The sequence below is a fragment of the Asparagus officinalis genome, chromosome 9 (assembly GCF_001876935.1).
Source record: "Asparagus officinalis chromosome 9, Aspof.V1, whole genome shotgun sequence".
Lineage (NCBI taxonomy): Eukaryota > Viridiplantae > Streptophyta > Magnoliopsida > Asparagales > Asparagaceae > Asparagus > Asparagus officinalis.
The window spans coordinates 829,984-852,267 of NC_033802.1; the positions used below are offsets into that span (position 1 = coordinate 829,984).

Sequence of the window (22,284 nt, forward strand, 5' to 3'; positions counted from 1 at the left end):
ATACATGCATATTTTTCATCAAGGCGATCCTAGAGGGAAGGGAGACAATGAATATTGAAGCCTTGCAAAGGGAGTCTGAGATGTTAGGAGCAGGACTTGCTGCTCAAATAATATGCGAATGTGGTGAATGGAAGAAGTTACGATTGAAGTTAGATATTGGTGATCCAGTATATCTTTTGTACTTTGGGGGTAATAATGTGCCATTGATTGAGTGGAAGTATTAGACAAACACATGTAACTATAATGTGATGATTTAAAATTGAAACCTGGTGTTGATTCTTCTTCTTCTATTTCTACTACTTGGAAGAGGGGAAGGTCTAAAAGTGGATTGTCCTGCAAATATTTTGGAAGTGTTTGAATAATTGGATTTGATTTGGTTTATCTTTGGCATGTTTATCTATGTTTGGGTACTAAGTATTGATGTAAATTTATTTAGATCAAAGTGTGAAAAGGTCTTATTACTTTATTATTTCAAAGCTCAAAATTATGGTTGTTATGTGACATATGCTGCTGTTATGTGATATTTTGGTGTTCTGTGTGACATATGCTACGGTGAAGAGGAGTGTCGGAGTATTTTGGCATAATCTGCCGGGGATTTTGCACGCGGTTGCAGGGATGAAATGATGAAAAGGGAGAGTTTGAGTTGAAGGTAAAGAGGAGTGTCGAAGTATTTGAAGAATGAGTTGCTGGTTGTTGATTCCTGGGTCTTGGTGGGTAAAAAAGAATAAGGGGATGGTGATGAAGGAGGATGTGGAATGACTCTATTAGATCTAAATATCACATACAACAAATTACAGCCATGGCTTGGTCTTAATCTCGAGAAGAGCCCTGATTTCGCTTGGTCGATCTCAGCGCTTCAAATCAAATACTTCCTCGGCGAAGACGAAGCTCTGCCGAATTTTCCATCAACCGGATCCAGATCTAAGGCGGTCCACGGATAAACCCCGGCACAGGCAAAGATCCCACGCAAGCAGAAGAACGATAAACGATCTCCCTGCGTTTGTTTGATAAAGTTATAAACTTGTTTTATTTTCATTGTGTAAGGTGATCTTATAAAAAGATCAACTTTTTTATTTTATTCGAGTTTATTGTAATGACTAAAGTTGTAATAGATTCGATAGCAATGAAAAATCCCAAAAAATGGAAAAAAAAGAAGAAAATGGATCTGTGAGATGCGACGAATTGGAGAATATCGCCATTGCGGAGGTGAAGGTGCCAATCGTCTAGCTTTGTGATCTTTAGCTCCTCCATTTTCGTTGATGCCTTGGACGTTGACGACAGTGATATTTTGAGAGAAAATCGTAACTCAAAATCTCGAGGGGTGTTTGTAGAATAACTAAGTCTTCGTTTTCATCCCTTAAAATATTTTCAAAACATGTTTCTTCCTCGGCGTCGCCGGCGGCGTCTGCGAAGATCGTTTCTGAGTGAGGGTTCGAGATCTGGAGGTTGAAGAAGAATAAGAAGAAGAGGGAGAGGGAGAGGGAGCGCGAGGGGTTTTTCTCGGACGAAAAGCGAAGGCGGAGGGGGAGGATGACGAGGGCTTGTCGTGTTTGGGGAGGGGGAGTTCTTCGGGTCAGCTCAAGGAGGAAAGGCTCAAGGAGGAAGAAAGGTACTGTAGTGTGGGAATATTAAATTGGGAAGGGTAATTTGGGAATAGATTTATTGGGCAGTGGGTTTACACAATATTTGGGGGTTACATACACTTCTTTTTCAATTTTAGGGTTTTTTGGTTATGGTTTTTGGGTCTGGGGTGGGGATGCATAGCCCAACTTTCTTTGGTTGCTCCAAGCAATTTTCCCTAAAAATTATTATTTACCCTTCAATATGAACTTTGGTCAGGGGTGGCGACTGCAGCTGACAAAGACTAAGCTCGGGTCCAAACCCAACAATGGGGAAATTGAATCAGTAGTGAGACTCAGCGTTCTTGTGTCTTGTAGTGAGTCTAGTGATTGGGTTAACTAACTGTGTGTGCATTTATTTCCGACCCAAAAAAAAAAAGTCACTTAATGAGAGAAGAGATAACGTGGAGATAACAACACGTGTGACATTTTGTCAACGACATATCCCATTACCCAAGCAAAGCTTCTAGATTGTTTTTCTTGAGAGAAGAACTTCTAGATAAATTATTCTTGCAATAATAGATAGGGGTAGGTGTACCGGTTATGCTATTAACAATACCTGTGGCCTTGAATATCTTTGGGCATATTTGATTAGGGGTTGTTGGAACTTCTAATGCATTTGCAATATTACGCAGTTCAAACTATCGCTATTGGAGATACTTTAAAAAAAAAAAAAACACTACAACGATTTGAATTCAATAGTTTTACAGTAATCTTTTGGTATTACATTATTCAACTAAACATATTAAATAGGCCCGGGGCTCGGCCCTGACCCGGCCGACCTGAGGCTCGGGTTTGGCCCAAATCGGGTTCCGGGCCCGGGCCGTTTCGTCGGCGCCCGCACCGGGCCCGGCCCGACCAGAAGAATGGTTGGGCCGGCCCTGCCAAAACGGTCACTTTCGTGACCGTTTGGACTGTCGGACAGGGCCGAGCCGGCCAGGTCCTAAATGTCAAAAAACGACTATTTTTATATTTTTATCAAAATATCCCCAAAAATGGTCAAAAAACAGCCAAGATTTGAGGGTATTTTGGTCATTTTCCTAGGGGACTGGCTCTATAAATAGAGGGGTTTTTATTTGTTCTTCTCATCCAAAACTCATCTACTTCTCTCTAATACTCTATAATACTCGCTTTTGCTCTCTAATTCTTCAATCAAATTGCTTCCTCCTCTGATTATGAAGGGCAAAACTCAACTCTCGATCTTAAAATGAGTCCTAATACTCCTACTACAGGAGCTACAACTGCTCCTCCTACTCCTACCGATATTGATCACGACTCTTGTGGCGACGATTTTGCACCAAGAGCTCCTAAAAGGCTGAGATCCAATGTGTGAAACTTTTTTAAAAAGATAGAAGTCACCAAGGATGAACACGGTAGACTTCTCACCCAGAAGGCTAAGTGTGCGTTGTGCGGTCATATTTTTCAAGCTCATCATAAGAGCGACACCAACCACCTCAAACGCCATTTAGATAAACACAACAAAGGTCAGACGTCTCAAGGTGATATCCGACAATTTTTACTCTCTCAATCCTCATCTTCTGGTAGTCTCGGTAGTTGAAACTATGACGCAGTCCGAGCCAAGAAATACATCATCAGGTTTATTATTCTTTAAAATCTTCCTTTTAAATTAGTAGAAGATGATAAATTTAAAGATATGTTTACAGATGATTTTTATCCAGCATTTAAAAAAAAATCTCGTCAAACTTATCAACGTGATTGTAATTACTAATAAATGCTAAGGAATTAAGCAAGGTTGAACCTTGATACAAGCATGGCGAGGCTCGTCGCTTAGAGACGAAAATCCTCTAGAAAATAAAGCTTATCCAAGAGACGAAGTCTATCTGCAGACGAACCTCATCAAACAGTGCCTCATCCCTCAGAAGACGAAGTTCGTCCAGAAATGAAGTTCGTCATTGAAGATGAAGTTCGTCGTTGCCATTATTGATGAACATCGTGCATAGCCGAACCTCGTCTGTCATAATATTCAGCGGCTATATTTAAGGAGAGTTAATGACCAATAACCCACTCATTTACGGAGAATTAATAACCACTAACTCACCCATTTAAGTGGGAGTTAATGACCACTAACTCCCTCATTATAATAGGAGTTAAACCCTCATTAACTCACTACATAATGATCCTAAGCCTATAAATAGGCAAGATCAACATGAAAGAAACGGGGTGTAGGCGTCAAAAAATGCTGAAAGATATCCAAATACAGCTCAAGAGGAAATCATCCAAAAAGGCAGGAAAAAAACACAAGTCTTGACTGTCTCGCCGTGCGAGACAGACTTGACTGTCTCGCCGCGCGAGACAGTCTTTACTGTCTCGCCGTGCGAGACAGTCTTTACTGTCTCGCAGGCGAGACAGACTTTTACTGTCTCGCCCGTGCGAGACAGTCTTTACTGTCTCGCCGTGCGAGACAGAATTTACTGTCTTGCACGTAAGACAGTTTTCAGATGGTCAAAACTACATTTTGTCTCGCGGGCCGAGACAGCAAACACTGTCTCGCCCGTCGAGACAGCAAAAGCTGTCTCGCGAACCTGTTTTCTGCCAACTGTTCTTGGAGGTTATAAATACCCTCCTAAGGCCATTTTTCCAGGGGGCTGATCATTGTGAGTACTTCAGAGCAATCCAGAGCAATCCAGAGCAGAGAGAGAGCAGAGGTGCTGATCTTACGGCCAATCCTTGATAATCAGGCTTTGACTTGATTTCAAGAAGAACGACTATCTTACATCGATAAGATATCGTTTCAATTTCTCACTTCGATAAACGAAGTCAGAATCATAAACCCCTCACGGTTCAATCAGAATCTGTGATTTGGTGGTCCACGAGTCAAAGCGCTCCCGGCACAGGCAAAGATCCCACGAAAGCAGTGATCCAAACAACGATCCTGCGTTTATTTTCTCAAGAGTTGTAATTTTCTTTTTGTTGTGTAAAAGAGTCTTATAAAAAGGCTGTTTTCTTTGAATTTATTGTAATCGACCGAAGATATAATGAATTCGACAACAAATTCGACTTTTGGCGAAAACACGGGGGAGGGGGGGGTTGAGAGGCTAGTCAAAAGCCATATCTCTCCTCTACTCTCATTGATATTCACAGATCATTATCATCGGCTAATCATTTGGCCTTGTGGGCACTAAATATGTCAAAAGATAGACGAGGGTCACACCTCATCATGACGAACTTCATCATGAAGGGGAACGTCGTCTGGAAGCTCAAATAAAAGCATTGAAGCTCATTTGAAACTCGTCTTAACGAGACTCGACATCAAAGACGAGGCTCGCCAATGCAGAGAGGCTCGATATCAAAGACGAGGTTCACTAACACAACGAGGTTCGACATCAAAGATGAGGTTCACCAATACAATGAAGCTTGTCACTCACTTCAAATTAGGTTGTAAATTTCTTTAAATTTATAATTGTAGATAATTATCTGATTATTAATAAATAAGTTATTTTTATCATTTTAATTTTTATAATTTTTTGTATTTATAAATTATGTAATTATAAGTGATTAATTATATGATTGTTTTTATTAAAATTTTGTTTAATTTTTGGCTATGTATTCTTGAAAATTTAAAGAAATAAAAAATTTAAAAAAATCAGACCAGCCCGGTGGCCGGCCCGCTCATGCCCGGGCCTAGGCTCCAGTTTTGTCGGGCCCAGGCTCCAGCTTTGCTCGGCTTAGGCCGACCCGTTTGGACAGGGCTAACTCCTATCCAAACACACCATAGTCTACACTATGAGTCTATGTATCATCATTTATGTAAAATTATGATCATATCAAAAGGAAATGGAGGGAATGTGGATTCTCTCAATTCTCAAGCACTTGGATTAAATTAAGAACGCTCTCATGCATTATTCAACTAAACATATTAAATTTAGATATAGTTGAAACAACATGGGATTTCATGTACTCCTATCCAAAGACACCATAATCTCCACCATGAGTCGATGTACCGTCATTAATGTAAAATTATGATCATATCATAAGGAAATGTGGATTCTCTCAATTCTCAAGCACTTGGATTAAATTGAGAACGCTCTCATTCACTAAAAAAAAGGCACTTAATTATGAGCGGTCATCTTCCCGGCCATAAAAATTCATGGGTGATGTTAATGTTTCGTCACTTGTTAAGTAACTAGAAGATTCAAATCTTTTGTTGAGATTAAAATGGTCCTGATAAAGTCAAAATTTTTAAAAAAGAGTTTGAATGATTCACAAGAAAACAAGGACAAAACTTTAAGGCAAGATGAGCTAATCCCTAATCCCTCCCCCGTTACGGCCGCCTTCTCGGCTCTCACGCCACGTGTAAACCAGCTACTAAGGTGGGACCCGCACTCAAGCGGGTCCGACGGCTGGAAGTCCAAACTGATAAGAGAGTTCTTAAACTCTTTTTACCTTTAAATTTTTTTCCCAGAAAATTCTGTTCCGTCCGCAGCTGGCGCCACCTCTTTAATTAATTATTAAATATTGATGTTAATTAATTAAAACCATAATGATGCTGCCTACCAATGTGTGCAGTCGTAAAACTACTATTTTTCGCAGAAAAATTCCTCAAGGACCCAAAATATAGGATCAATAGAGGGGACAAGTGAGGTTCAGCCAAATTCCTCCTTTGGGTTTTTCTAGAAATCGCCAAATAAATAATAATAAATAGCGATGCATGTTTTGCAGCACTGAAGGGTACGTAACCAATTGTCACATAAAAAGAAAAAGAAAATAACAATAAATAAATAAATTCTCAGAACGTACCCTCAATCACCGGTTACGTAACTTGTGCAAACTACGAATTTGCAAAAAACACCCCCACCAACTCTTTAAAAGTCCCTCTCTCGATCGCTACCCCTCGAGCATCCGCTTAATTCCCCCGCTCCTCTGCTAGCTAGTTGCCCCCTCAAATGCCCCAGCTCGTCGACCTCGACTCCCTCGTCCGCGTCGGCGACTCCAAAGTCGCAATGCAGTCAACCGACTCACCGGGCCCCGACCCGAGCCGACGCCGGACCTCCCCGCCGAGTCCTTCCCGATCTCCGTCTCGGACCTCGACTGGTCAGTCAGCAGCAGCATCAACAACCAGCTGCTCGACCGCGACGACTCCACCAGGGCACCACCAACCCAAGTCCCACCTCCACCACCACCAAAGCCAGCCGGCGGCGGACCCACCACCTCCCAGAGGTTCAGCGGGAACCTCAAGGCGACGGCCAAGGCCCCGAATCGGCTTGCCGAACAAGATCCAGCACTCGGGTACCTGGGTCGCAGCGCGGAGGAGAGCTCAGGTGAGGATTTCCCTAAAAAGGGGTGGACGTTTCGGATCCCGGGGTCGCCGAAAGTTTCCTGCTTCGGTAGGGTCGCATTCCCAGAGGGAGCGCCGGGGGTCGCCGAGGGTGGGGGTGTTGGGCGAGTCTTTTTGGGTGCTTTCGGCGGCCGAAAGAGAGGAGGACGAGGAGGCGACGGCGGTGAGAAACGAAAGGAATTTTCCGGGGAGAGAGAGGAGAACGGAGGTGGCCCGCACGGCGGAGCCGCCTGGTTGGGGGGATGAAGAGGTTCGTTTAAGCAGGGCGGAGGCCGGCGTCGTGGGGTGGTGACGTGGAGTTCGATTTAGAGGGGGAGGAGATTGGACACGTGGCGTGGTCCGGGCCGTTGGATCGACGGTGACGAGGATTGTTGCTCTTGTTGACATGTAGATATTTGTCGGACTTGGTTTTTATTTTTCTTTTCTTTTTTTTTTGCAACTTTTTCCCTTTCTTCGTGAAAATTTTAATTTTGGAGTGTGTAAAGCTTGGTGAGAAGATTAAAAAAAAAAGGGGATTATGATTGAGGGATGAACCCCACCCTTTGTTTTGGGTTTGAGTGGCATTATTAGTCAACGTCTTACTTTCTAATTTGTTGGCCACCAAATTGTTGGCTAACTTAATCGAATATTCAGTATGGATACAAAATTACGGGCTTGCTGCAACGAATCCTTGGATTCATATTAGACTTTATAGAATTCTGTACATTCATATTCATATCTGATTTCTAGTCACGTGCATTAAAGGGGTGTTTGTTTGTATGCAAGCGAAAGATGAAAGTGAGAAAGTTACTTTCTAATTAATCTTATTTTGTCACGTCATCTTCACATTGTACTTTCAATAATAATTTAATTTTTCAAACAAACCCTGCATTTCACTTGCGTGCTGACATGACTGTAAAATTCATTTGTAAAAAAGTAACTTACATATTTTAAATTCACTTTCAGATTGACAAACACTCCCTAATAGAAAATATATTTAGATAAAACCGAAAAACCCATGATTGTACATTCGGTTCATAAACTGGTTTTATGTTAAAAAAATTAATTCCAACGCTTCTGTACCAAAAAAGAAATCAAATAAATATAGCATGACAACGTTGCAGCCCATAAAAAAAAAGAACACTTCGGCCCAACTTCTGCTTCAAAATGAAAATATTTCGGCTCACTTTGTAGTCCAAACGACCCATGTTGTACCAAGTATGAAAGCCCAAAAAGAACCGTGGGTTATATTCGCATTAGTAGACAATCTTTTATTGGGTAAACAACCATTAGTAGAATTTAATCGATGAATAATGTGACATTAACCTCATGTTACACCCCTAACATGTACATAAAGAAAAATAAGTAAATTCTCAAGCCCATACAAAGACAAACGAGATGGCTCCTTGTAGGAGGCCTTATTACAAATTAATATATCTTCATGACATAATAAAATAAAAATGTCACGAGCTCATGAGACGAATCTCCCTTCAATTGACGAGCAAATAGTGGCGTTTGTTACACATTGCGGTTCTAAGCGTCCGGGCCGTCTTCCTTGTTCTTCCCTTCGTCTACCATCCACACGCTTCTCCCGTTCGACGGCTGTATCGGTCTTGAGTTGTTACGGTACGCTTCAGCAAGAGGTGCTCTGAGAGCGGCAGCCTGAGCCGGTGACATTTCTCTAACCTGTAGCATCAAATATTAGTCAGAGTACGTTGCATATAAACTAATCCAAAAGTTTGAACTATTAGGCCCCGAATCCTATTCAGAGGTCTATCGTTGTTTTTTTTTTAACCTGTCGATCCGATGTGAGACTATACTCACACATGAATTTAACTGTATGTACCTTGCCGAGGATACTCCAGATGACACCTTCGTTGCAGGGTGGCGCCGTGAGGGATCCCTCGTATCGATAGTATTTTTTGGTGGAGCGCCTCAATGACTTGTTGTCTATTACCCCCACTGGGACACTCGCCTCTTGATTATCGCTGCATTTTTCCTTTGCTAGTTTCTCCAAACCATCCATTAGCTGCAACAACGACAACGTATACATATATAGATAAACATTTTTTTTGTTAAAGTACAAAATTATACTTCTCAATGCTCATCAAATTATCTGATTGGAGATGATATTGTTAGATCAAACTAATTATATTCATTCTCACTGGATATATATTTTTTAAAACCTGTTCTAAATAAGTAAATTTAGGTTCTAGCCATCTAAATCGAAGCTTAATTGCCGTTTTCGATTATAAAGTTATAAAATTTCAAAGCCTTAACGCAGTTCCAAAGTTTTGATATAGTGCGAGAACTTAAAGATACTACCGGTCACAAATAATGTTCTTAATAAATTAATACAACTTTATCAGGTTATAAAATTAATAACAGCTAACTTCCAATCACAACTTCAAAGTTTTGGTGCAGTAAAAAAAAATTCTACCTGGTTAAGAAATGTATCGGGATGTCCGATTTTATAGAGGATAGCAACCACGGCATAAAAGTTATCCTTTTTGTGAACCATGTGGAGCTCAGCATCGTACCTGTCACAAATAGATTTGTAAGCAAATTAATAATAAAGAATACAAATCCTGTCTGAGAGAGAGATATATACATCAAATCACAACCTTTCACCGTTCAAAGTGTGCTCAGAGGGCATGTGCCAATGCACTTGCTGAAGTGAATAGTTCTTCTCCTCAATGAAAGCAGTGCCGACCCCCTCATCATACCTCACCTACAAAAGATCACAACCATCAACTTAATCCCCAATGCATATATATATATTTCACGCCGCATTGGGAAAAAGGAAAGGAAAAGAAAAAAATAAATGAAAATAAAACTCAAACCATAATATTGTAGCCGTTGTTGACAAGTGTAGCTTTCGCGTCCGCATAATCTCTAGCCAGCGTCTCCGGCTTAGGACGGTCCGTGATATTTTCCTTGGCAATGTTGATCGGAGACTGCCGCCCCCCACCATTGCAGAGGCGCCACTGCGGGTTCAAACTACCCCAGTGCTGAGGCCCATTAGGCCCGTTCCCATATCCAAAAACCGCATCAGCTGCTGTACGTACGCGACAGACATTTTAGTTTAATACTAATTAAATCAACCCTGTAAAGAAGAAATTTGCAAAATAGACCTATTTTGCTAAATATTTAGCAAAACAGACCCTTTTGCTAAATATTTAGCAAAATAGACCTCTTTTTGGCCAACAGACCAAGAAGAGATCGATTTAATTTGCAAAACAGACCATTCGAAACATACGGGACTAGTAGTCCCGTATGATTTAATGGGGGGTTAACTTATACGGAACTACTAGTCACGTATGTGTCTGTTTAGCAAAATCGACCTCTTTTTTGCCAACATGCTAAAAAGAGGTAGCAACACGGTCTTTTTTGCTAAATATTTAGCAAAATAAGTCTATTTTGTAAATTTCCCCCATGTAAATCATGAAAATCATGAGTACGGACGTACCAGCGGCGACGGTCGTCGAGGAAACAAAGAGGGATGCTAGTCCCAGAGCGAGGATGATCCGAGCACTGATCTCCATCTTATCTGTGCGTAGTTGTGGCGGTGAAAGGAAGAGATTGCTTTAAGAGGGGAATCGGCGTGGGCATAAATATATATGTAGGAAGTTTGAGAACTTGTGGTGATGGTTTCTTGTTCATGCATTCTTGGCCCCCCCACCTTCTTCGTCTGCTAATTATAGGGTTCTCCTTCAAATAGTAGGGAGTTTGTTAGTTAGCTTTTGGCTGGTTACGTACGGCTTGATTAGCTAGACAATTTTTTGATGAGAGACAGTTCAGATTAGTTTGCTTTGTTTAGGACACTAATTTTCCGCCCAAGCTTTGACAAGGTCAAGCTAGAAATTTGGGTTTGGCGCAGATTTATGGTCGATCCCGAAAGAATAATGCACGCAGATTGCTCAAATTTTTTTGATGTGAATTGAAAGGCACAACACTCTCTAGTGTAAGGCCTTTGATCAGATGCGGTCGAATTCTAGAAAGGCGAAATGAGAGTCGCGTAGGGATGTAAATTAACATCGTAATGCAATTCAAAAACACAAATCATTGATATGATAGATACTGATCTCTACTGCTATTAGATATAGTGGCAAGATAAAATCTTCAATCATAATACTAATCATTATTATTTAACATATATAGTGAGTGAAGTAATAACGAAGACGGTTCAACAGAAACCCGTGTTATGTGAGAGATGTGTCACGATCATTTAGATGTTATATGTTGGACGCTAATTATATATAATTAAGAGACTTCTCTCTCCATCGCTTATTTCAAGGTTAATAGCTAAGTTAACATCTGCCATTAAGGAATCATCAACGCACATTCCTGAGAAAGTATCTAGTGGGAAAGGTCACGGACAAATCCCGATGTACAATGATCTAACATTTGACATCCATTTAGTGCATATTTAATGCTATGCACCTGGAACTATTTGATACTATATATCTCCGTATACACCTGGAACTATTTGATACTTTCTTCGTATTCTTTGTAATTAGGTCGCTTCTCAATATTCTTTGGCTAACTACAACAATTAAGTTCAAGTGAAGGAAGACAAAAAGCAAGTGGAAATTTGGTGAAACTTGTAAATTAGAGGAGAAGGTGCAAAGGACAGAGAGCACAAAGAAAAAGCCACTTTGCCCTTTTGTGGCACATTGGGTGGTTCCAAGTGAGTAAACTGCGTCGACGCTCACAAACTGTGGTCTTCTTGAAGATCAAATTATTGTGTTGCCTAGAATCTACCAAGGTTCCGTCTAGAATTTGTATGTTTTCCACTGGTGGTTACCAATCCAATCCAATACATGCTTGTGATGATATCTTTCTTATTCAACCCAACCTAAGTGCTTAACTTCTCTCCATTTAGTATTACTGTTGGGAATTTAACGCTGAAACCCCTAATGCAACGGAAACGCGGTATAGAGAACAGTACACCAAGATTTAACGAGGTTCGGCAACTGCCTACGTCCTCGGGAGCCACACATATAATTTCTTATTAATCAAACAAGAAATTACAATTTAGGAGCAGATCTCAAAACTGAGATTTCTCAAATAAACAATGTAGCTACAGTGTTAATAGTCAAAGGGTATGAACCCTTTCAATTTCTCTCACTTGAGAATAAATAACCCCACAATTAAAACCCCTCTTTAATTCCCTCTCTCTCTTCTTAAATCCCCCTCAACTAAACTGTTGAAGGCTGGGGATTAATCACAAAATCGCAGCTGCGATTTGGGGGGGGGGTTTCCGTCGCCGCCAGAGAAGAACAAAACAGAGAAGGGGAAGGCTCGGCTCGGAACCCTAGGGCCAAAAGGGGGGGCTTTATAGGCGGATGTGGAGAGCTGGCGACAGCCTGTCGCCAGCGTTCGCTTCGACGCCAAAATCTGAGCCGAACGCAGAGGTCGAACGAAGAACGCTGAGGTCGACGAACGCAGAGTTGGAGGGGGGGCGAACGCACAGCAAAGGGGGAGGTTCGAACGCAGAGATCGAGGTCTGCGTTCGCCCGAAGTTTGCGTCTGATCTCCTCAACTCACCTGTTCGAAGTCGCCTGGAGATCGCCAAATCGAGCTCGCCTGCTCGAGAGCTTGCCGGAGCCCTTCGTCGCCGGAGGTGAGTTTGATCTACACCCTTTTCAACAGAAACAAGGAAATTATATGACAGCATCAAAATATAAATTTCTTTACACATTGTTAATTTTAAGAACAGCTTAAGACTAACTATTCGTAGGATACATTCTCCTGCCTTTAACATTTTTGTGTGCTCTAGATTGCATCACGCAGCAAATGATGATCGGCGGTTCGGATCCAGATCCTCTCTGGTTAGTTGGTAATTGAAGAGGGTCAAAATATGAGGTGCGTGTGTAATAAAACTTTATTGTTATAGAGTCGGCTACTCTTTTACGCCTCGTTTGGTACGCGGGAATGAGGAGGAATGGAATGCAATTCCCACTTCCCATTCCCTCATACCAAACACACCAATATTTTAGATGTTGGAATGACCATTCCCTAGGAATGATCATTCCCACTATTTGTGGGAATGAGCATTCCAAGTGAGAAGATAAGGAACAAAATCGCGCGCGGGGGTGGGGGGGGGGGGGTTTCCGTCGCCGCCAGAGAAGAACAAAACAGAGAAGGGGAAGGCTCGGCTCGGAACCCTAGGGCCAAAAGGGGGGGCTTTATAGGCGGATGTGGAGAGCTGGCGACAGCCTGTCGCCAGCGTTCGCTTCGACGCCAAAATCTGAGCCGAACGCAGAGGTCGAACGAAGAACGCTGAGGTCGACGAACGCAGAGTTGGAGGGGGGGCGAACGCACAGCAAAGGGGGAGGTTCGAACGCAGAGATCGAGGTCTGCGTTCGCCTGAAGTTTGCGTCTGATCTCCTCAACTCACCTGTTCGAAGTCGCCTGGAGATCGCCAAATCGAGCTCGCCTGCTCGAGAGCTTGCCGGAGCCCTTCGTCGCCGGAGGTGAGTTTGATCTACACCCTTTTCAACATCATTCTCTAGCTCTTTTGTTTTTTTTAAGCTTATTTTGGAGATTGTAGATAAATGGGGCCAAAAAAACTCAAATTGTTCTACAAACGAGTGTAGTTAGGACACATTTTTGGAGCTAGGGTGTGATCAAATAAATAAATAAATAAATAATCTCAAATTTGTCTGTAATCAGCATTATTATTGTTGATCTATATATGATTTTTCAACTTTACACAAGCCAACAGAGAAAGACCAAATAAGCTGATTCAACAACTGTATGTGGTTATACTTTTTTGTGACTTTGTTATTAGTTTTGGTTGTTTAGTGCTATTGCTTCAGCATAGCTACTCCTTCTTCGTATGTGGTTATACTTATTTATATTCTTTTGAATTGTTTCGTCAAATTTGTATTAATGAAGCAGTGTACTGGAACTAGTTACTCGCAATTTCACCAAGAAAATTGCCGGCCCTCTGAATGATCACATTATGTCCAAGAACGAGGGGATCAAATTAATGCATGGGTAGAAAATGTTCCAAATGGCAAGCTTCTTAACGCTGACGTCCACCATCTAATTAAAAGTTCAATCTCAAAACTTTCACCAAAAGGTTCATATATACATATAGACAGGCAACAAACGTACCCACCATAGCTTTTTCTAATCATTCACCGAAAGATGTATTCCTTTTCCAGAAGCTAGAAAACAGCTAGGAGAGTTCGCAATCATGAAAATATTCCAAGTTATCTACTACACAATATAAGATGTTGATGTTTATCTAGGCTTGACTTTTTCTAAAGCGCGTTCCCTTAAGAAAGAATATTTGAATGTTGGTGATTATTAATGTTCATGAGTTTTTACACCTACATGACATCAATCCACAGAATTTCTACAATGCTTTGTGTTAAAGTAAGAGAGAGAGAGAGAATCTTGGGTAAATTTCCCTTGAATTGAATATTGAGTGTGCACATATATTTATACAAGTAGAGGAGTGTGAGGTTTGTTCTCCCAAGCAATGTGGGACTAAAACCCACTACAATACACTATTATCAACAGCCCCCTTCAAACTCATGTTGGATCAAACAAAGTGAGTTTGCGTACAAGAAACTGGAACCGATGAACAGGTAAGGCCTTTGTGAAGAAATCTGCAAGCTCGTCAGCGGATGAAACATGAGGAAGTAGAATTGTCTTGTCCTTGATAACTTGGTGACGGACAAAATGAGCGTCGATCTCAATATGTTTGGTCCTTTCATGAAATACTGGATTATTAGCAATCTGGATGGCACTCTTATTATCACAGTAGAGAGGAGTAGGAGTCGTAACAGAAATACCGAAATCACTGAGAAGGCGACGAAGATGAATAATCTCTTTAGCTGTTGTGGACATTGCACGATACTCTGCCTCAGTACTGGAAAGAGCAATAACATCTTGTTTCTTACTTCGCCAGGAAATAAGGGAATCACCAAGAAATATACAATAACCTGTGGTAGACTTTCTGGTAGTTGGATCACCAGCCCAATCAGCATCAGAATATGCACAAAGCTCTAACTTAGATGTAGCAGGAAACAAAAGTGAGCGAGTGCTAGTACCCCGGAGGTACCGAAGAATCCGTAATAAGACAGCATAGTGTACAGAACGTGGGGCACTAACAAATTGACTGACAATACCAACAGCATGAGAGATATCTGGTCGAGAGATGCACAAATAGACCAACTGACCAACAAGATGTCGATATCGGGTAGGATCAGATAGAGGCTCACCGTCAGTAGAGCAAAGTTTGACATTCTGCTGGAGTGGAGTATCGACAGTTGTATTATCAGTTAACTCAGCTTGATTTAGAATATCTGAGAGATACTTCTGTTGAGACAGTAATACACCCCGCGGGCCTTGAGAAATTTCTAGACCAAGGAAATACCGAAGAGATCCAAGATCCTTCATGTGGAACTGTTGTTGCAACTGAGATTTTGCGTATTGTATACCTGTCATATCATCACCTGTAATGATCATATCATCTACATAGATGAGTAATAAAACCCTGCCACGCGATGTAGTGCGAACAAACAGAGAAGCATCTTGATGACTTTCTATAAAGCCCGCTTTGAGCACAACATCGCGAAAACACTCAAACCAAGCGCGGGGTGCCTGTTTGAGACCATAAACAGCACGACGAAGGAGACATACATGTCCCGGAGGAATATTTGACCCTGGAGGCGGTTGCATATATACGGTCTCTGATAAAGAGCCATGAAGAAAAGCATTTTTGACATCCATCTGGTATAAGGGCCAACGATGAGCAGCAGCGACCGCAAGGAGAGTACGCACAGTGGGCATCTGAGCAACAGGAGCAAAGGTCTCCTCATAATCAATACCTTGTTGCTGAGTAAAACCTCTAGCCACTAAACGAGCTTTTCGACGTTCAATGGTGCCATCAGGACGAAACTTGACCTTATAAACCCATTTACTGCCAACAAGAGAGATCCCAGGAGGACAGGGAACAATATCCCAGGTATGAGTTTGCTGAAATGCTTGAAATTCCTCAGCCATAGCTTGTCGCCACTCTGGAATTTGAACTGCCTCTTGGAAGGACTTTGGCTCAACAATAGTATGAATGGCAGCAAGAAAGTTATGAAAGATAGGTGAATAAGAAGTAACAGAAGCATACCGGGCAGGCATGACATGTGGGCGTTTGCCTCGACGAAGAGCAAGAGGAACCTCAGGCGGGGGAGATGCTGGCGCAGGTGCATGAAGATCAACAGTATTTTCTGGAGTGAGAGTTGTGTCCACAGGATATGGATTAGATGGTGTAAGAGAAGACTCAGGTGAGGAAGAGTCAACAGAAGGAGAGGGAGAGATGTCAGGGAGATCTCGAAAGGAAAATTGAGGTGAAGAAGTGGGTGATGCAGTGGACGGGGAAGCATGATCGGTAGAGTGGAGGAAATTAAAGTCATCAGAAGTAGAATAATATGGAGAATCCTCTTCGAACTGAACATGACGAGATATATGAACTCGACGAGTTGCGGGATCATAACAACGATAACCTCGATGTTCTGAACTAATTCCTAAATAAACACAAGAAACTGCTCTGGGAGACAATTTATCACGTTCGTGAGATGGCAGAAAAACAAAACATCGACAACCAAAAACGCGAACTAGATCATAACGGGGAGGATGAGTATAAACACGACTATAAGGAGTAGCACCGGAAAGAGAGCTAGATGGAGTGATATTAATGGCATGAGTCGCGGTGAGAATAGCCTCAGCCCAGAAACGACGAGGAACAGAGTAAGAAATGAGCATTGATCGGGCAGTATCGAGGATATGACGATGTTTGCGTTCAGCAACACCATTTTGCTCATGAGTGTAGGGACATGACTGTTGAAAGATAGTCCCATGAGAGGACATGATAGAGCGCATGGCAGAGGATAGGTACTCTTTGGCACAATCAGAACGAAAAACTTTAATACGAGATTGCCATTGAGTGAAAATCATAGCAGTGAAGGCTTGATAAGCAGTAAGTACGTCAGAGCGATTCTTAAGTAGGTAAACCCATGTAAAACGAGAGAAATCGTCGATAAAACTAACATAATATAAGTAGCCAGATGAAGAAGGCAAAGGAGCTGGCCCCCAAATATCAGAATGTACTAAATCAAATAAGGAAGTGGATACAGATGTACTCATTTTAAATGGTAAAGCAGTGAATTTAGCCAATTTGCAACCAGCACATGACTCAATACTAGAACTAGATGATACAGGACCAAGTACTCCAGACTGAATAAGACTCTCCAGCCTTTTATTACACACATGACCAAGTCGTCTATGCCATAAATTGGCAGGAAGCGAGGTAGAGGGTTTTGACGAACAAAGAGAAGCAACAAGAGAACGTGGACGTATGGACTCTGGAAGGTGAAGATATTCCAGAAAATACAGTTTGTGCCTCCTACGACCCGCCCCAACCGTCTTGCCCGTCTGTGGATCCTGCACAATACAAGTATCAGAAGAAAATGAGACAAACAGGCCCGCCATGCATAAAGAGCTAATAGAAATTAAATTCAAGCACAATTGTGGAGCCACATAGACGGGACCAAGTGTTAGACGACCAGATGGATCATTTTGTGGGGTAATAGAGCCATACTGAGTAATGGACAATGGTTGTCCAGCAGCTGTGTAGATAGGAGGAAGAGAGGATGAAGTAAAGACAGAGGATAAAAGTGAGGCATTACAAGTCATATGAAAGGAACAACCAGAGTCAAAAATCCAGAGATCATTCATACCAGAGACTGAAGGATTAGCTGAAGAACCAGCAAAATGCATACCAGAGAGTTGTGCGGCGGATGTAGAGGTGATATGTTGAAAAGCATCAAGTTGACGGCGAAGACTTTCAATAGCTTGAATAGTAGAGTCTGAAGTAGTAGAAGGTATAGCATTGGCCAACAATCCTGGTGTACGAGAGGGTTGAGACTGAGGGGGTCGCCGACCACGTCCAGTACCTGAGGAACGTAACTCAGGATGAAGCTTGAAGCATGTCTCAATGCGGTGTCCTTCCTTCTTACAATATTTGCAAGAGAGCTTAGATCGAGCCTGTGGAGAGGGAGCCTGTGGAGAAGTATAATTCATAACAGGAGCAGTGACAGGTACAGACAAAACAGTCTCGAGTGAAGAGGTAGGAGTGTCTGTTGACAAATTGAGTCGTGCTGTCTGCTGCCGGGTCTCATAAGCAGTGAGAGCTCCCATAACTGAGGCCAAAGTCGGAAATTGAGGCTGGTGAAGTAGTTGATCAGCCATAGTTGAATATTCAGGAAGGGACTGAAACAATTGATGCACCTCATGCCGTTCGTACCAGGCTAGCCAGTCTTCATATGTGGAATTACGTCCAGGAAGCATGGAGCGTAACTCTGTCCAAAAAGCTTGCATTTGTCCAAAATGGGACTGCAGAGATGAACTACCTTTGCGTTGTAGAGAAATGCGTTGCAGAAGATATGCCTCCCGTGCACCCGAGCACTCAGTGAAACGCTCAGTGAGACGAGTCCACATGGCCTGAGCAGAGGGAAGCGAGCCAATCTCGACAGTGAGACCAGAGCCAACACAGCGAGTGAGATAATCCATAACACGAAATTCCTGCAATTGCCACTCTGAACTCTCCTTGACATAGAGAGCACGAGCAGTCTGAAGATCGACATCACCACTGCCAGAGGCAATAGTACTGGATGAAGCAACAGTGCTGATGGACGGTGGAACTGGTCCCGTACTGGTGAGATGATCAAGCAAACCAACGCCACGCAAGGCATTGGTGACAATGGTGGACCACCCTGCCCAGTCACTTTGATCATTGAGGGGCAAAGGTGGTTTGGGAATCTTCTCTGAAGGAGCCATAACAGCAATCTTGAGACGTTAAGATGTCGAGATGCTGTTACTAATGTCGTTCGTTTGAGGCCGAGAGACGGCTTGAAACGACGATGCCGTTAATTTGAGACCGAGAGACGGGCTTGAAACGACAATGCCGTTAAAATAGAACCCGAAGGTTAGAATGAAACCCGAAGGTTTAAAATAGAACCCGAAGGTTAGAATGAAACCCGAAGGTTTAAAATAGAACCCGAAGGTTAGAATGAAACCCGAAGGTTTAAAATAGAACCCGAAGGTTAAACGAGAACGCGAAACGCGTTAAGAGGCCGCAAAACGACAAGGCCAAAATATCTGGCAGATGAACGCCAAATAATTAAAAATAAAAATAAAAAAAATAAAACATTAAACGGCTGCAAAGCAATAAGGCCAAGATTTGGCAAAAGAACGCAAAAGCGTTAAAAATTTTATTGAAAGGGAAATAGCCCTAGCTCTGATACCATGTTAAAGTAAGAGAGAGAGAGAGAATCTTGGGTAAATTTCCCTTGAATTGAATATTGAGTGTGCACATATATTTATACAAGTAGAGGAGTGTGAGGTTTGTTCTCCCAAGCAATGTGGGACTAAAACCCACTACAATACACTATTATCAACAATTTCTACGTATGTAAATATGATGAAAAATGAAACGTATTAAAAAATGTTCAACATTTTCCATGTTACCCTTTATTTATTGCATTTACGAAAATATAAATTTTCCATATATGTCTAGATAATATTCTTAAAAACATAAATTTCCATCTAAGAGTTTAACCATGAGTGAAGTCATATGAGTTTCTTCTCTTAATTATTTCTAATCGGTTTATTCTTTGAAGTGTTTTATATTAATAAATTTATTTACATATGTAACACGCAGATTAAATCGAATTCCTCTACATTCTATAGTCCAATTACTTCTTTGAGGTCAGGCCCAAGATCTGAACTGTATATTTAAACATCAATATTGCATCCCTAATTATCTGATGGGAATGAATTCTTCTACTTTTCTTTTATTTTAACAATAAGAACAAGTTGCTTCTTCTACTTTTTTGCTCTATATATATATATATATATATAGAAGAGTGCGTCGATCATCTTCACACCATTCGACCCTAGCGTTCAACCTCTGCTATAGAAAATAATGGTTCTCTCTCACGGCCAAATTGATAGCTTCTTAGTTACATATTTTTCTCTTAATATGTGCATCATGAAATAAAACTTCACTAACATTATTTCCATATATTGCTTAATATGTTCAATCAGTCGGAAGAGATTGGGTGTGGAGCCCACGGATACGCGATTCGGGGAGGGCCACGTCACCAATATTCCAGCCACCACGGCCGCCACCAGCAGCCCGAGGCTATGCAAGAGGATATTATGAAGTTGGATGGTCAGATGAAGGAGGAATAAGAGGATGCGGTAGTGATTCGCCGCCGCCGCGGCCACGGTTAACATTTGGCCCGGAACATGGTAATGAGGCCACAGCATTTGCATTTGAAACTGACAAGTTGTTGAGTGCGGCGTCTGAAATCTCACTCGGATGCGATAATGTTTCTGTTAACGGATGCAACGAGGTCCGGGTAATTTGAACACTAATAATCGAGTATTAATTGTGACATCTGAAGGATACATGATAATTATATCGACTATATATGATGTTGTGTGTTGGTCTCTTTGATGGAATTTTGGATTACTACTATGAATAATACTGTACATGTATCTATATGTGTTTATTTCTTTGGAAGTGCATCAATGTAAAGATCGGTTTTATTTTACAAGTTTTAGAGAGATTGAAAAAGGTTTTTATAATAAAGTTTGAGAGAGAGAGAGAGAGAGAGATGTGGTCTTAAAAAATTAGGAACGCAACATAAAGTTAAATGTACAGTGTACGCACCTTAGATTCTTGGACAAGGGAGGACAGGCTGCATTTTTACAACCAAGGTAATGGTAACGGGCTGGAGCTCTAGTCATCAGGGCTTCATTGTCCTCCTGATGAAAAACAAGCCCAACGAGCCTAACAAACTCAACACGATCTCTGAGCCCATTCACTATAGCCATTTATTGAAAGTCATCATGAGCATATGTGTATTTTTACGAAATTACGCTTGAGAGGGCCATGTTTTTTATTTTCTATTTTATTTGCTATTTTTTTAATAGTGTTGTTTTAACTTTCACAAACTTTAATAGGCTGGTATTGGTTAGTCATAACTGTATTGCAATTTAGTAGATTTTTATTCAAATTTTGTAAAAGAGTAGTCCGTAACTTACTGAGAGAGACTTAAATAGAGCCTGGGTTTAATATGATCAAGTCAAATTTACATTCAGGCCCTAATTTAAGGTGGCAAAACTTTGTAAATTATTGGAAGGATACTCCTCTGCCCAACCTTGGTGCATTATCATCCCTAATTCTATGTGAAATGAAACTTTAATCCATTTTCCAGGACCATGTTGTGCATTTGACTAGATATATTGTACATTTCCCCCCCTCAGTGAAAAGGATTCGTATTAACCAAAACATGAAAATGTACAAGCATTCCAAGATGGAATCATAGAACACCGAAATATAACTACTAAACACATGATATTGTTCTGAAGAACAAAATCCGATTAAGTCTTTTTAATCCATATGTCACGGTGTCAAAACTCCCTCCTCTTCATGTATATTTCGTATTATTTCCTCTACTTAATAAGAGCTCTGGACGTCCTGTCCTAGTTACTATAATAATAATAATAATAATAAAACCATACCCTAAAAAAGTGATGAAGTCGATTTTTTACCTCTAGTCAATAACAATGACACCCAACATTTTTGCCTTGCACATTCATCTCAAAAGAACAATTGCATCAAAGATATGTACATGAGTCACTAAAGAAGCCAATCACATATTCTTTATACCTTATCCATATAATTATTGTAACCTATCTAGCTTTATTCTTCCTTCTTAAAAACCACAAAATAGTGATCAATCTATCAGGGAAAGAACATATATATATGTGTTGCTGTACAAGCACAAGCGGACCAATGATTTATTCTCATTAATTAGGCATAAAATTCTTCATTCCTTTCACACGATTTTTCCAAAGGAATATTATCAGCGGCCAGGTGACTTAGATTGAGTCCTCAGAGTCAATATCTCGGCGAAGTCCAACCGAACAATGTTATAACAAAGCCTTCTCCTTTGGAGAGAACTCAACCCGGGAGAAAATGGTGAGCTCTATACTCTTTACACATCTCCGCATACTATTGTAGTCATGTTAGGCCGGATCGAATTTTGAAGTTGACATTCACGATTGTCATTAGATTTCCAATGGAGCCGGTGGTGTTGGGGGATGCCACCCCGCCTCCTCCGCCGCCGCCGCCACCACCAGGCTCGTTGTCCGAAGGCCATGGCCCACAAAATAGCATGAATGGTATCAATATCGGGTGCGACAATTGGGCCGGACATGTGGGCAACAATATAGGTATGTGTCTTGATCGGTTCAATGAAGCGGAGGCAGTTGCGCAGGTTCACGGCAAATTACGGGTGGGATGTG

The 22,284-nt window shown here is 41.4% G+C and overlaps 1 protein-coding gene across 2 annotated transcripts; it reads right to left on the bottom strand.

Moving 5' to 3' along the window:
* On the bottom strand, nt 8,184-10,561 carry LOC109824645 (alpha carbonic anhydrase 1, chloroplastic-like). 2 transcript variants are annotated; one of them, XM_020391278.1, is made up of 6 exons: nt 10,364-10,561; nt 9,738-9,949; nt 9,519-9,625; nt 9,335-9,434; nt 8,741-8,923; nt 8,184-8,580 (listed from the first exon to the last, which is right to left on the bottom strand). In XM_020391278.1, exons 1-6 carry the CDS (start codon nt 10,437-10,439, stop codon nt 8,428-8,430), a joined length of 831 nt encoding a protein of 276 aa, XP_020246867.1. In that variant the 5' UTR covers nt 10,440-10,561; the 3' UTR covers nt 8,184-8,427. The 2 variants fall into 2 exon arrangements, with proteins under 2 accessions (XP_020246867.1, XP_020246866.1); XM_020391277.1 differs by having other exon boundaries at nt 9,738-9,952.

Excerpts from the sequence above, each read along its gene's own strand:
- LOC109824645 (XM_020391277.1), bottom strand. The coding sequence starts at position 10,439 with ATGGAGATCAGTGCTCGGATCATCCTCGCTCTGGGACTAGCATCCCTC. Across the intron at positions 9,435-9,518 it reads CACACTTTGAACGGTGAAAG|GTACGATGCTGAGCTCCACA; the intron begins GTTGTGATTTGA and ends TATTTGTGACAG. Across the intron at positions 8,924-9,334 it reads CCGATACATTTCTTAACCAG|CTAATGGATGGTTTGGAGAA; the intron begins GTAGAATTTTTT and ends TCGTTGTTGCAG.